Consider the following 17,046-nt stretch of genomic DNA (forward strand, 5'->3'; position numbering starts at 1 on the left):
TCCTAAAAAACAACAGTACTTCATTTTTTTATAGAGAGAGTTATAGTGATTTTTAGGCTTTACTTCAACGGGAGGCTACGCAGCAAACTTCAACGGGGGCACAAGCTTAGAAAAAGTTTTCTGGTAGATGCAGGATAAATTCTTCCCATAATCGTGCACTTGCATACTTTTATTGATTTTTTTCTTCCAGTAGACGAGGGAGGTATCACAAATACTCTCTTGGATACCCTGTCCAATTTCCGTAATTTTGCTAACAAGCAATGGTAATTATGTTTCACAACATACCTGATCACATGAAACATTGCCTTCTTCAACTGATATAATCTCGTAAGAGCTATCATCAATCTTCGCTAGTGCTGAAGAACTGGGAAAACTTGAAATAGAGGTTGGGATAGTGTCATCGCCAGAGCTCCTGGAATTAGTTGGTGAACTTTGGAGAGGCTTTGGCAAACTTTCTTCTTCGCTGTGAAAAGGTGGTCCGATCCAGCTAAGAAGCACGGGGAGATATGCAAGTCCATGGAACAGACCGAAGACTACAACACTGAAGAATAGCTGTAAAGGTAGAATCAAAGCATTATATATATATATATATATATATATATATATATATCATGAAAAGAGAAATCACCAATGCAACAGCACAAACACATAAAAAAAAAAAAAAAAAAAAAAAAAAAAAAAAAAAAAAAAAAGACAGAAGGAGAAAAGGAAGAATGTTTTCCTAAATTAGTGATTAATATAGACCAGCACTTGAATGAGGCTTTAACCCTACTCATCCATACAATCACATAGGTCAAACAGCATAGCCAAACACAATCAACCATAAAGAATAATCCATGGACAGGCAGTCATGTCGTCAATAAGTATAAGTCGTCATTTACCAAACAATAGAAAAAATAATAAAGACAAATAATTCAGAGGCAACAACCCAACACAAGGGCTCATCAGGAGAATACACTGGCCTATAAATATACATACATATATATATATATATATATATATATATATATATATACTAGCTGTTGGGGTGGCGCTTCGCGCCACCCCAACACCTAGTTGGTGGGGGCGCTTCGCGCCCCCCCCAAGCCCCCCCGCACGCGTAAGTCGTTACGCGCCATAATAGTTACGCGCCATTGTAGTTGTGTCCCTATGTCCCACCTGTGAATATAGATAGATATATATATATATATATATGGTTTTAACTACGTAAAACTTGCGAATATACAACATTCTTTGCTGTCCCATTGTCTTTGCATATAAATAGATTGTCAGGTTTACCGACTCTTGAACATGCAACATATAATGGTCCATGGGAAAACAATCTGTATTCAGATCTATACCTCATGATTCTAATGATTGCCCTTGAGCTTTGTTGATGGTGATTGCTAATCGACCATTCCCTGTCCCGGTGTCCCGGTCGTCATTTACATCCCCCTGTTTCCTCCGGTGTCCCCGTTGTAGTTGTGTCCCTGTGTCCCGGTCGTCATTTATATTCCCTGTGTCCCGGTCGTCATTTGTATCCCGGTGTCCCGGTCTGTATATACATTCGTTTTTTAGTTTTGTTTTTCTCCTTTATTTTTTTCCTTTTTTTTTCTTTTTTAGCTTATTTAGATTTTTAGATTTTTTAGTTTTTTTATTAGTTTTTAGTTTTTTTTTCTTTTTAGTTTTTTTGTCCCGGTCGTCATTTATATCCCCCTGTTTCCCCCGGTGTCCCCGTTGTAGTTGTGTCCCTGTGTCCCGGTCGTCATTTATATTCCCTGTGTCCCGGTCGTCATTTGTATCCCGGTGTACCGGTCTGTATATACATTCGTTTTTTAGTTTTGTTTTTCTCCTTTATTTTTTTCCTTTTTTTTTCTTTTTTAGTTTATTTAGATTTTTAGATTTTTTAGTTTTTTTATTAGTTTTAGTTTTTTTTTTCTTTTTAGTTTTTTTGTAGTTTTTACCTTCTTTTTAGTTTTGTTAATTTTTTTTTTACTTATGTCCTGGTCGTCATTTATACTCCCTATGTCCCGGTGCTTTGTTGATTGCTAATCGAACATTCCTTTTGTCCTGGTCGCTTTCTCTTTGAGTGTCGTCATTTATTTTTTTCTTTTTTAGTTCTTTTAGTTTTTACCTTTTTTAGTTTTTTTTAGTTTTTTAGATGAAAATTTTTTTTAGTTTTTTCCTTTTTTTCTTTTTAGTTTTTATTGGTTTTTACCTTTATGTTAGCTTATTTTTCAGTTTTTTCCTTTTTTTTTAGTTTTTTTTTATTTTTTATTTTTTTTAGTTTTTTACCTTTTTTTAGTTTTTTTAGTTTTTTTAGTTTTTTTAGTTTTTTAGCTTTTTTACTTTTTTTATTAGTTTTTAGTTTTTTTGTAGTTTTTGCCTTTTTTTAGTTTTTTCAGTTTTTTTTTTAGTTTTTTATTGGTTTTTACCTTTATTTTAGCTTATTTTTCAGTTTTTTCCTTTTTTAGTTTTTTTTAGTTTTTAGTTTTTTTAGTTTTTTACCTTTTTTTAGTTTTTTTAGTTTTTTTAGTTTTTTAGCTTTTTTATTTTTTTTATTAGTTTTTAGTTTTTTTTGTAGTTTTTGCCTTTTTTTTTAGTTTTTTTAGTTTTTTAGCTTTTTTATTAGTTTTTAGTTTTTTTTGTAGTTTTTGCCTTTTTTTAGTTTGACAACTTATTTTTATATATATAGATAGTTTTTTTTTTTTACTTATGTCCTGGTCGTCATTTATACTCCCTGTGTCCCGGTGCTTTGTTGATTGCTAATCGAACATTCCTTTTGTCCTGGTCGCTTTCTCTTTGAGTGTCGTCATTTATTAGTTTTTTCCTATTTTTCTTTTTAGTTTTTTATTGGTTTTTACCTTTATTTTAGCTTATTTTTCAGTTTTTTCCTTTTTTTAGTTTTTTTTTATTTTTTATTTTTTTTAGTTTTTTACCTTTTTTTAGTTTTTTTAGTTTTTTTAGTTTTTTAGCTTTTTTACTTTTTTTATTAGTTTTTAGTTTTTTTTTGTAGTTTTTGCCTTTTTTTAGTTTTTTCAGTTTTTTTTTTAGTTTTTTATTGGTTTTTACCTTTATAGTTTTTTTTAGTTTTTTAGCTTTTTTATTTTTTTTATTAGTTTTTAGTTTTTTTTGTAGTTTTTGCCTTTTTTTAGTTTTTTCAGTTTTGACGTCACCTGATCCAGTTTTTTCAGGTGACGTCACCTGACCCATCCACACATCCACAGACAGACAACTTATTTTTATATATATAGATATATATATATATATATATATATATATATATATATATATATATATATATATATATATATGTATATATGTATATATATATATATATATATATATATATATATATATATATATATATATATATATATATACATACATATATATATAAAATGTAAAAAATGTAAAATGTAAAATGTATAAAATGTAAAAAATATATATGTAAAATTTATCATATTTAGTTTACCTATTGTTGCTAAAAAGAGGGATATATTAACAGGATAAGCTTGTTTTGGTGTTACTTGGTTGTTTTACATTTGCTGTTTTTTTTTTCGTTTTTTTTCATAGGCATGTATTTTGGGGGTGATACCTGACACGGGGATTCCATGGATATTCTGTGGTAGCCACAACACTTGGCTGGGTAGAGAATTTAAAGTGGCGAAACCCTATAGACAAGTGTATTCTCCTGATGAGCCCTTGTGTTGGGTTGTTGCCTCTGAATTATTTGTCTTTATTATTTTTTCTATTTTTTGGTAAATGAAGACTTATACTTATTGACGACATGACTGCCTGTCCATGGATTATTCTTTATGGTTGATTGTGTATGGCTATGCTGTTTGACCTATGTGATTGTATGGATGAGTAGGGTTAAGGCCTCATTCAAGTACTGGTCTATAGTAATCACTAATTTAGGAAAACAGTCTTCCTTTTCTCCTTCTGTCTCTTTTTTCTTTCTCTTTTTTTTATGTGTTTGTGCTGTTGCATTGGTGATTTTTCTTTTCATGATATATATATATATATATATATATATATATATATATATATATATATATATATATATATATATATATATATATATATATATATATATATATTAATATATATAAATATATATATATATATATATATATATATATATATATATATATATATATATATATATTAATATATATAAATATATATAAATATATATATATATATATATATATATATATATATATATATATATATATATATATATATATATATGTATATTTGAAACTCTCACAAATTCTTTCAGGGGCGGAAAAGTATAAAAAAGTTTACTAGGTCGGATAAAAATAGCAAGTGATATATATATATATATATATATATATATATATATATATATATATATATATATATATATATATATATATATATATATATATATATATATATATATATATATATATATATATATATATATATATATATATATATATATATATATATATATATATATATATATATATACATATATATATATATAGTATCATTGAATCAATGCCTTGCAAATTAGTTCAGCTCGACTATTGTCACTGATTGGAAAACTATTGACATTTTTAACACTAAAGCCTCTATCTTTAAGCTTACTGGAAAGGGTGTTAAGATAATCAATTAAACTAGCTTAGGACGACTCAATGAAATAATATTATCAGCATATGCAATAAAATACATATCCCACCCCGAGAGATGAAGATCGTAGACAGTGAACAAAGACTCTCAGCCAAATATATATTAAAAATATAAGTGGATAAAGCTCCACCTTGTCTAACTCCACGACCAATTATACTCGGTTTTTACAGATCATTCGGTTTTGTTTCTTTCTGGTATTTATCGTATTTTTCATAAAAAAGATATCAGTTCAATTCATTATTATTATTTCCGGTTTTCCCGTTTTCTATTGTATCTGCCTCCATGGTATAGGAATAGGAGCCTCATATCTGTTTATAGTTTCCAAGATATTGGGTCGATGTTCACGGAGCTTGCTGGCAAAATACCCCAGTCTACTTGTAAGTATCTGCCCGTCCACAGAGGCCTTACTCGTTTGCTTTAGTTTCTTGTTCTTTCTGTTTTGTCTAGTGTTTGTTTGTTTCTTTTACTGATGTAGCGGGTCAAAAATAAATTATTATTATTATTATTATAGGCTCCTTTGATTAGGGCCAACATCCTACGTTTGAAATGACCCTTTATACACAATTGAAAGAGCTTACCAACTATAGCACCCTTAATTATCGGTCTAAATGAATCACACGATCGGAGATCTCTTTTCCCGGATTTTGGGATAGGAGTTACAACCCCGACATTAAAAGACGAAGGAACATTACCAGATTTGAGAAAGGAATTAAAAAAAAAATAAAAAGAAGAAGAAGAAAATAAGTAAGAGCCAATTTGACATTATGTATATATATGTTACCGTGAATATCCTAAATCTGGTTAATGTTGACATTCACCAGTGAATGTCCGAAATTTATTTTCCTCTGCTTCAATTAAATTATAAAAAGAAGAAAGAAAAAAAATAACCTTTCGAAGTGAATTGGACAAGAGGAGAAAAGATACCTCGTCTCCTTTTTTATCCTCTTTCCCCTATTGGCACTTATCCTCTTGTCCAATTCACTTCAAAAGGTTAGATTTTATTGTTGTTTTTGTTTTTTTGTTGTTTTTTTTAACACTGACGACGACTTGGCGGAGTCGTTGTAGAAATATTTCTTTTTTTTTCTTCGTCATATTCTGCCACTGGCTGACAAAATCCTCGCTTTCTCTCCTATTTGATTTTATTTTTCACTTATTACGTTTCCTGTCTTGGTTTCATACGTCAGTTTCCCTAATTGCTCCTCCAGTCGATTTATACATGAAAATGAAAACCAGCATGGAATATTCTTTTGTTCTAAATCCTCTAATTTTCTGAATTTAGCCAAGCTAACTTCTGACAGAAGTTATTCTTTTGGCAACTGGAAACTATCAAGCAGCATCGCTTTGAGGATTTCAGCGGAAATAAAGGACTGAAAGTGAACTTCTTTAATTTTTCCTGGAAAATATTTCGGTAAAAAAAAACTCCTGGCATAAATAGAAAGATTTTATTTATTTTAGTCAAAATTTTGTGGCCGGAAAAACGAATTACTACAGCGTAAAAGGTGAGTGTAAAAAGGACTAGGCATTGTTTTCAATGTTTCTTCCTTCCTTCTTTTTTCTTACTGCTTTTAGTCACATTTGAAATAAATGAAAAAAAAGAATCTCGTCAAAATAAGCATGGGCATGATGCACTGAGAAGGAACTGAAAAGTCTAGAGACCATGCACCTTCTGTATGTAAAGCAGATGTTCATAGTTCGACGTACTTGCTACAAAGACTAGGCAAAAAAAAAAAATTCCTAACGCTGGTGAAAACGAATTTTTCTGCACAATCTCACAGCTAAGGCTGATAACCTTTCATGTTGGTTAGATCGCAGATTTAAGAAACTATAGATTATCAGTGAAATCGAATAAACAATAGGCAATCGGTTTGAATGAAAGTTTCCCAACCCAACATTCAAAAATTGTTTGAATCAATATTGCAAAATCCAAGATGCACAACAATCACAATCCAAATTCCACAATCATAATCTAAGATAATGTGAGGAGACATCCCTTTAGGAAGTGCAGGAAGAGGCATTGACTAATGCAGAGACGTGGATAGAGAGAGTGCTTTGGAAGGAGGGGAAAGCGAAGAAAAATTTGAGGGAGCAGAAATAAATAGAGGAGGGGAATAGAAGAGGAGAATAGAGACAATAGAAAAGTGAGATAGATAGATTTGAAAACTGTACTGCCTACATATGACAATACGAAAAAACGTAGGAACAATACGGTAGGCGATTTACAACCAGTGAGATAGAAAGGGAAAGATAATATTCCACCAGAGACCTCAATTAATCCATCCTCAGTAGGTGCAAACCCAAGGGTGATGACGGGGATACATCTCCCCCGAGGCTTGGGAAATTTGTCCTGTAAGGTCGACGTTCTTATGGATTTTGAGTAATCTTATAGGTCAAAAGGATAATGTACGCTGTAAATCTTATTGTGATGAGGATAAAAACTGAATGATTTATTCATTTTATTAAATTCAATTTAAAACATAACTGTGCTAAAATCTAACCAAGTTCATAATAGGTTTTATTCCCATTGATGTAGAGTAGTATATGCTCAACATGTAGGTCCTGTCTGATGATCTCCACACGAGCATTTTTGTTTTGTGAAAATTCAGTTGGGAACAATGCCAGGCTGCTGCTAAGTAAGCCGTGTGCTGCTAACTATGTTGATACATGGGCGAGAGGTGATATTGACATTCCCCGTTTAGTTTCTAATAGGTCTTCTTTTTCTGTTATTTATACAGCCTCTAAGCTTTGGAATAAGCTCAGTACCGGTGCAAAGGAATTGGATAATTTAAATAAAAAAAATCTGAGCTGCGACTGGAGCTGCTTGGTAAATATACTTTTGAAACACAAATGAATTTATTCATATTTTATTATTACTTTTTTTTGCTTCAAGATTTCAATATGTTATGTTTTTTGTAGATTAATTGATTATGTGGATTGTTTTCGTATATGGTTTCTTCCCCTTATTCTTTATTCATTCTTTTTCTTTCTCGTGATTGTTTGTTGTCTAATAGCAAAGCCTCGCAAGCTATGCTTTTGCTGTGCTATTAATATGATACCATTGTTTTGATAATGAAAGTTGTTCTACTACTTCTAAGCCACGTGCTGTTATAATCTTGGGCTCCTATGACCGTTGAATTTAATTTGAATGACGCGTGTGCTTTTTAGTGTTTATATAAAAGTCTACGCCCCTGTTTTTGTAATTAGTCGTCCATCATTTCAAAACGGAAATAAGAAATTATGAACTTTTTCAAAAAGAAACAATTGGTTGATACGAACCCTAGTTGTAATGGGAAGTAATTAAAATACTTAAGGGGGAAAGGTTATGATTGAGCTTCATCTATGAGTGAACAGTTTCAAGGATGTGCTTCTATATTCTGTGAATTTTTTTCCCAGGCAGTCTATGTTCACTATGTAAGTCACTCCTTAAACTTAGCCTTGAGTCATTTGTCCAACATACCTGTTATAAGAAATTGTCTAGGAACTTTGAAAGAAGTAATTAATTTCGCTAGAATTTCGCTTAAACGCTCTGCAATTTTCAAACAAATTGTTCAAGCAAGTAATCTTATCACAGGGACAAAAAGAATAAGATTGAACAAATTTGTGAGACTAGATGGGTGGAGCACTCAAAAGCAATCATTTTGTTTAAAGAGATGTTTATCATTATCGGTAAGGCTATGAAGGCAATTTAAGAACAGCCTGATTCAGATTGTGAATTATCCCGCAAAGCTTATTCTTTGCTACCTGAATTTGAGAGAGGCAGTTTTGTTGCAGCTATGGTTACTGTCTGTAAAGTTTTTTGTCTGTCATACAATTTGCCGACATCTTTGCAATTACTTTCTCAAACTTTCTGACGATCTTATTAGCAAAGTTAGAGACAGAAGATAGAGCAGTGAAGCTATGGTTCATCCATTTTTTAATGGAGGGACTGAACTGTGTTAAGATTGTAAAATCAGCATTAGAGTGCCCAGATGAGCTCCAAAACGAACGTATAAGAATAATTACGCAACAGCGTCAGATGATCCTGAAACGTATTACCGACTTTCTGTGTTCATCCCATATGTGGACTACTTTCTGCAGCTGTATCAAAGATTCCTTGGTCAGAGAAAGTTGCTCGAGTCACTGCAACATATGTTTCCTCAGCACTGTATTTCCCTCAACAAAGAAAAAACAAAAGATTTATTGGATACTCTGAGATATTGTTTTGGTATCTTGATGCAGCCAGCTACAGGGGAAGCTTGTAAGCTGAGCTAGCTCTGTCGAGGAGAATGTGGATACAATCGAAAATTGGATACAATCGATACAATCGATTTCGATGGGAAATCCATACAATCGGATTATTGGATACTCTGAGATATTGTTTTGGTATCTTAGATGCAGCCAATAAACAATCAAGAGAGATAAAACTCTAAAAAAGAAAACTTCAAACGAGACGACGGCCAGTAGAATTAAAAGACTAAGACAACGCGGATATTTCGCCTGTATAAAACAAGGCGTCTTCAGCACAAGATAGTAAATTAAAAGAAAACTAATCTAAAAACAAGTAAAAAGCCTGTAAGCTGAGTTAGCTTTGTCGAGGAGGATGTGGATACAATCGGAAATTGGATACAATTGATACAATCGATTTCGATCGGAAATACAATCGGATTATTGGATACTCTGAGATATTGTTTTGGTATCTTGATGCAGCCAGCTACAGGGGAAGCTTGTAAGCTGAGTTAGCTCTGTCGAGGAGAATGTGGATACAATCGGAAATTGGATACAATCGATTTCGATCGGAAATCTATACAATCGGATTATTGGATACTCTGAGATATTGTTTTGGTATCTTGATGCAGCCAGCTACAGTCGAAGCTTGTAAGCTGAGTTAGATCTGTCGAGGAGAATGTGGATACAATCGGAAATTGGATACAATCGATTTCGATCGGAAATTGATACAATCGGATTATTGGATACTCTGAGATATTGTTTTGGTATCTTGATGCAGCCAGCTGCAGTCGAAGCTTGTAAGCTGAGTTAGCTTTGTCGAGGAGGATGTGGATACAATCGGAAATTGGATACAATTGATACAATCGATTTCGATCGGAAATACAATCGGATTATTGGATACTCTGAGATATTGTTTTGGTATCTTGATGCAGCCAGCTACAGGGGAAGCTTGTAAGCTGAGTTAGCTCTGTCGAGGAGAATGTGGATATAATCGGAAATTGGATACAATCGGATTATTGGATACGCTGAGATATTGTTTTGGTATCTTGATGCAGCCAGCTACAGGGGAAGCTTGTAAACTGAGTTAACTCTGTCGAGGAGAATGTGGATACAATCGGAAAACTTGGCACCAAATATTTCACAGTGTGCTTAAAAGAATGTGATGATTTTCCCCCTTCTACATCAATTTTGAAGATTGGTGAAACAATTCCCGTTACTAAGGCTATGTACAAGCGTTCTTTTACTACCCTGAGAAGAGTGAAATCTTATACCAGGAGTGCCTGAGGTCAGAAACGACCTAATAGATTGGCCATATTATCCATATACAGGGATGTTCTAGTTAATGCAGAGGATGTTTCGGGGAAACTAGCCCACAAAAGAGAATGGCGGCTTGATTTTATTTTATAATTGCATATTTACAGTGTTGTCTCAATAAAGAATGTAGCTTACTTTCTAAAAACTTTATTTTTCCTTTTTAACCATTACTACCATCCCTCAGTCGAAATGTCTGCCCCCCTCCAAAATTTATCACTGGGTTCGTCCGTGATCCTCAATGCAAGGGAAGAAAAGAAAAACATAAAATAAAAATCAAATAAATTTGTAAAAACAAATAACAATGTTTTTTTTATTAAAGTAAAAATTTGACTCTCTGGTAACCGTTCAATTGCGTTACAATTGGATCATCTATATGAACCGTGAAACTTTTTCCACATATCTAGCATAAGTTACTCTAAAAATAGATATGCTCTGTTTCCCTTAGAAGTAGAGAGTATTTTTGGTATGTATGGTGTATGTATGTATGGTGGGGGGATGGTTGTCTAAACAGCAAGAATATAGGCAATAGAGCTTGTGAGGAATATTTTTTTTAAATAAAAATCTATTGCCGACCCAGGCTTTGAGCCCATATTTACATGCCTGACTAAAAAATTCATTCTTTTTTCTTCTCCCTTTGACGGTTTTTATTTTTGGAAACTGTGGCGCCGATTGGAGGGGGAGCAAACACTTTCCCCCCCTCCTTAGATTTTGAAAAAAATTACCTTTTTATGGTACTTTCAATCAAAAGTACCCTTGTATGGTATTTTCATTGTGTAAAAGTGAAAAACCAGCAAAATTGCCACCCTGGGATTTAAAATATAATCCCCTTCCCCCTTAGTTTTGGTGAATTACCAAAAAAACACTGTTTGAAAAAGCTGTCTAATATGATCTTAGTGAATATTGGCAATCCTAAAACAATATGAAAACACTTGGAATAAGTTGATGTTTAATACTTGCTAGAAGTAATTATTATCAAATCACAAATAAACTATACTTATAACACATTTATAAAGTTTTGAAATTTGCTGCTAATTTTAAAATCTAATTGGAATTTTAAAAATTAAAAATTAACAATTAAAAAATTTACTAATCCTAAAACAATGTGCAGACACTTACAATAAGTCTATGTTTAATACCTGCTAGAAGTAATAATTATTAAGTTACAAATAAACATATTTATAACAAATTTATCAAGTTTTGAAACTTGCTACAAATTTTAAATCTAATAGCGATTTTAAAAATAAAAAATGAAAGTAGCAAATTTACCAATCCGAAAACAATATGCAAACACTTAGAATAAGTCTATGTTTAATATCTGCTAGAAGTAATTATTATCAAATCACAAATAAACTATGTTTATAACACATTTACTAAGTTTTGAAATTTACTACAAATATTAAAATCTAATAGGGATTTAAAAAATAAAAAATAACAATTAGAAAATTTACCTTGAAAAACGTAGAAAAAATGTATGCATTGCTATTTGAAAGCAGTAGAACGGCTAAAAATGTCGAAAATCCGCCATTCCAGACTGCAGGCCCCATCCTTATTAATGTTTCACGGGCACGATCTGAAATTAGCAAGTCGTTTAATTAGAACTCTAGTGAAATTAATTAAACTAATACAGCTAATGTTAAAATTCTCTAATTCAAATATTTGACCAGTTAAATTTAACAGGACATTTCCAAAATGTTTTCTTTAATTCGAGAACAAAACTAGAATATGCTAAAATTTTATTCGGTGTTGTTATAAATTCCAACACTTTTTTTTATCCTTTTTAATGTTATACCATCATTATAAAGTTTGCCAAAATATATCAAAACTGCCTTTTATCAAAAAAAGACAAAAAGTCATTTTTTCTAAAAATATCCTTTCATCAGTTCCATGTTTTCTGAATCAAAATCTTACCAACTTTCAACAACCTAGTACACCAAGTGCCACGCTCACAGCATGGTGGAAGTGAGCCACGCATTGGCAAGCGGTGTTGCGTGGTGGAAATTTGCTTCATGTGGCAAAAAGGTTCCACTCTGAGCTGTGCACCAGATGGCAGTGAAGGCATCCAATTATTAGTCGCTTTTTGAAAATATACCTAATTAACAAACGTTTTAGACTTTCATAGAAAGACTACGACTAGAAAATCTAAAAAATGGTTTGCTTTTCATTTTTCTTTCTACTGGTTAGTTTACTCAACAGAAATCTAAACACTTAATACTAAGTGCTTTATATGACGATATTTACTGTGCTTAAACTATATAGAATCCCTTCCTAGAATCACTTCCAGACGATTTTTTTTGTCTTCAGATGATGGTTCATCATCCAAATTTGCTAATAATTCTAAGGATAAAATTATCTTTGTTTTTATTTTGTCTTCTTGTTTTTCGTTTTTCGTGAATGTGTTTAAGATTTGACTTAGTGCGTAAATTCATTTTTTTTTTTAATTCAAAATTTTTTAAATAAAATTAAAACAAGACTTATATAAATTTTGGGAAACTGTCAAAATATGGAAGGAAAAAAAAACTCGTTATCTAATTAAAAATACTCCCTAATTAAACCTAGTTCACTTTCATATTATCAAACAAATAAAACAAGGCTTTAAATGATTTGAATTATAGGAATCATAATAATTCTAGTATTGACACGCATATACAGTTACCGTCTTCAGCGTGTGACCGAAATATCCAGAGATTTTGTAATTGTTTTCACTGTCTAATAAAAGGATTTATCCCCATTGAAATGTTATTTGTTCGTCCTAGTTTGGTCTTCAAAAATGCCAAAGTTGTGTCATCAGTTACAGAAGCACAATGCGGTGGAAGTTCAATTGAAACTTCCGCCAAAAACAAGCTTTCCTTCTATTTTAGGTCAATAGAATGGAAGAATAAAAATTTATTTGTCAACGCTGCAAACAGCTTAGTAATCGCATGAGGCTCTGAGGGTGCTAGCCTCTGAATATTACCCACCATGTGAGACTATGAGTCTCTATAGCAGCTTTAAATCTTGGGTTAAGTCAATATTCGAGGATGGACGCTCGCGTTCTGTTCTTGGTATCAACTGAGAAATTCATCTCCGTTTACCTTCAAGATGTGATGTCTACTAGAATAAGCCTAATAGCACCAATAAACCTGCATCTTATATTCAATTTTTGAGAGCCTGAATTTATTGGCTAATTTAATTTTACTAATACACTATTTTCGTTCTTCCTTTTCAGTTTTTTTCGGCGATTTTAAGCAAACTCTTAAGTCAATCGGAAGGTACACCGTTCCAACCAAATAAGACACCACCTAAAAAAAATTGAACATAAAACAAAACATTCTAAATTACTCTCCGCGAGGTGTTTTAGGCGTTTTCCGTTCGTGTGTTTTTTCGGAAATTTATTGAAAATTTTTCCAATGAAGCTGATTATGAAACCTCAGCAGCGATGTTGAGCTGAGAAATGTTCTGTCCTTGTATTTATAAGGATATTAACGGTTTACTACCATCATTATTCATTGTAAACAGACATGTCAAGGGAGCTCATTATCTCCAGGGGAGGGGGCAAAAGTTCGAAAACCTAAGGGAAGGGGTTATTTCCCTCTAATGGTAAACATTTTTATAAGATGCAAAACATCTATAAATAATGAAGATTAGAGTTTGCTGCATTTATAAACTCTCTCTCATCACCCAAAAGAAAGTGTAACACCCTCTTTATGAAGAAAAATCTGGGGGGGGGGAGGGATTCTCATAGACAGTTACTGTACAAAACACGATTTAAAATTCACTCACAGTTTGTTTGTTTTTTCGCAATATAGTTTTGCGCAATAGCATTCAGTTGGGTAATTGGAGAGCATGAAAGTTGTCCTGCGAACCACCTACAAAATATTCCTAAGGCTAGAATTCAAAGGTTCGAAAGCAAATTTGAATTTGTTTGCTAGAAGAATATCTTGTATTTTCAGAACGCCACAAAACCAAGTACGTGGCCTACATTTTTGTTATCAAGGAAGGGGGGGATAAACACTGACACATTAGTATGTAACTAAATTTATATTAGCATGTAAGCCCCTCTAAATCACCCATGCAACTGAGTATTATCATTGTTCAAGAGCACAATCAGACAGACGTGTTGAAATGACGTGCTAACCTGACATCATTTAGGCAACACACTTGTTTAGTGTTGGAACCTTACTACATAACAATCTTCACAGTTATATGACTTACCACTTCGAGTCCCACTCACAGTCCCAATAGTATGTCCAATATAAGTGGCGTAGTCCACAGCCAATCCACAAGAAAGGATGATTAATAATACGACATCATTTAAGCAATACCCTTGTTTAGTGTTGGGCCAACAATCTTCACAGCTATATAACTTACCACTTCGAGTCCCACTCACAGTCCCAAAAGTATGTCCAATATGAGTGGCGTAGTCCACAGCCAATCCACAAGAAAGGATGATTAATAATACGACATCATTTAAGCAATACCCTTGTTTAGTGTTGGGCCAACAATCTTCACAGCTATATAACTTACCACTTCGAGTCCCATTCACAGTCCCAAAAGTATGTCCAATATGAGCGGCGTAGTCCTTAGCCAATCCACAAGAAAGGATGATTAATAATACCCTTGTTTAGTGTTGGGGCCTTACTACATAAAAATCTTCACTGTTATATGACTTACCACTTCGAGTCCCACTCACAGTCCCAAAAGTATGTCCAATATGAGCGGCGTAGTCCACAGCCAATCCACAAGAAAGGATGATTAATATTGAAGTAGAAATCTCTATTGTTAATCCCACGTAGTACATGATACCAATAACATCTATTAGTGTGAGGGCAATGCAGCTAAAAACTAACATAACAGTCCTGATATCACAAATGATCACAAATGTCACAATCAAAACTGCCAGTAAGGTAAGTCCAAGATTTCTAATCAATTCTTCAGTGATAACCTAGAAACATGAAAAATATAGTCTTTACCATGTTCCAGTTGATTTTAAAAATTCAATCAGAGGCCAGGGTAGGCCCATTCATGATTGTGACATCACAAGTGTCACAATCAAAACTGCCAGTAAGGTAAGTCCCAGATTCCTAATCAATTCTTCAGTGATAACCTAGAAGCATGAAAAATATAGTCTTTACCATGTTCTAGTTGATTTTAAAAAGTCAATGAGAGACCAGGGTTGGCCCATTCAGAGGGCGGTGCTCAAAAGCATAGAAAAACTAGATTCCCAATTCTGGTAGGATTACAACAGGAAACCATATTTGAAACCAATTCCCCAGGAAATTGATTGAAAACTAGTTGTACTCTGTATTTGAAAGTATTTCAATAGCAAAATAATATATAGTATACAAAGAATAAAATATAAATGATGTAGATAAAAATATAAAGACTAATAGAATACGAAATATCCTTTATTTGAAGAATGCCCTTTATTTTAAAAATGGGACAAGGCTGGTTTAAGGCCGATGAACTGCTATATTGATGAAGTTTTCACCAATCAAAAACTGTACTAGAAAATTTTCATTCTTTTCAGAAATTGTACTTACGATTTGCAATAATTTTTACAATGAACATGATTGGAAAATAATATCAGATAAACATAAACGGTTTCATAAAATTTTCCACATAAAAAAGATGAAGAAGAAGAAAAGATTCGTTTTTTTTTAAACTGTACTTGCTTAGTGAGCCAGTGCCCCCCCCCCAAGATTCCCCCACAGAAATTCTTCCCCCACAGGAAATAACCCCCCTCGCGAAAAACTTCTCGTTAGATTTTTTTTTCCGAAAGCTATACTTGCTTGGCCTGTCATCATCATTCAATGGATTTCATTGCAAAATATGATTAGATAAACATGGACAGTTTCATAACATAAAGAAAAGAAGAAGAAGAAAAAGAAGAAGAAGAAAGATTATATAAACACATATTAAACAAAGAAACAGACGACATGAAGGTAAATGTAAAGTAAAGGTAATTATAGTGATAAGTTGAACGTAATTCAATTTCTGTGAGCTAGGTTCCTGGCAGAATGTTTGTAGACTTTGTTCAGTTTTATGTGCATTATTGATTGATTCAAAATTTTGCTTTGAATCTAACATCAAAAAGCCGCATCTTGTAATTTCATTTTTCATTCCATTTTTAATTTCTATAATTTTTTTGTATTCAGTTTTTCATTACTATAAATTTTTTCCGAAGACTGTACTTGCTTCACCTGTAATAGAGCCATATTTTGTTGCGTATGTCATTGCCAAATATGATTAGATAAACTTAAGTGTTTCATAACATCTTCCATATATAAAAAAAACAAGTTTAACTAGTTACTTAAAAACTAACGTATCGTAGTTTTCTTTCGAAACTTTTGATAACGCAATTACAATGCAGGAAAAGATTTCCCAAGTGGAATAATTTCCGAACGCATTTGCTCTATTATAGCGGTGCCAAATCTTTCAAAATCAAGCCCAAATTATAATTCCTTATGCATTAGATGGTAGTTAATAAATCATTGATGCTGGTTTGAAATATTAGCTCAGCTGCTGTACCTCATCTCGAGCTTCAAGCAACCTCTCTCACTCTTCATGGTGGATATATTGAGCACTATTAAATTTTTAAATTGTTTGGACTAAATAATTCATTTTTCGTGCGCGATTTAGAATTAAACATTCTAAAATACAGGGGAGTACTTTGTTTAGAATTATTCGGGCTTTACATGGAATGATTGTAAACAAACTTGTACTAGTTTGTTTCTCGGAAATAAGGGAGATTATGCGGTGAAATTTTCTCAAAACCCTCTTCCTCTCCTACTATATTTGTCGGAAATCCCACAAACAGTAGAAAATCTGGGCCTTAAAAATACATTTTTTAAGGCTTTTTCGGCGGCTTTTCCGCTAAAATAATTAAAAATCTAATGAAACCAGCTT

At 32.5% G+C, this 17,046-nt stretch overlaps 1 protein-coding gene across 2 annotated transcripts in view; it reads right to left on the minus strand.

The window, feature by feature from the left end:
- Positions 1-252: 252 nt before the first annotated feature.
- Positions 253-17,046, minus strand: part of LOC136037794 (patched domain-containing protein 3-like) — a 130,317-nt gene continuing 113,523 nt past the window's right edge. Inside the window, exons 15-17 of one of the 2 annotated variants that reach the window (XM_065720627.1) lie at positions 14,812-15,082; positions 11,610-11,731; positions 253-552 (exon numbers count right to left, since the gene is read on the minus strand). In XM_065720627.1, the coding sequence (XP_065576699.1) occupies positions 268-552; positions 11,610-11,731; positions 14,812-15,082 (678 nt within the window). In that variant the 3' untranslated portion in view covers positions 253-267. Of the gene's footprint in view, positions 553-11,609; positions 11,732-14,811; positions 15,083-15,126; positions 15,245-17,046 lie in introns of those variants that run through there. The other variant, XM_065720628.1, reaches the window with a different exon arrangement.

This window comes from Artemia franciscana, chromosome 17, assembly GCF_032884065.1.
Source record: "Artemia franciscana chromosome 17, ASM3288406v1, whole genome shotgun sequence".
NCBI classification, from domain to species: domain Eukaryota; kingdom Metazoa; phylum Arthropoda; class Branchiopoda; order Anostraca; family Artemiidae; genus Artemia; species Artemia franciscana.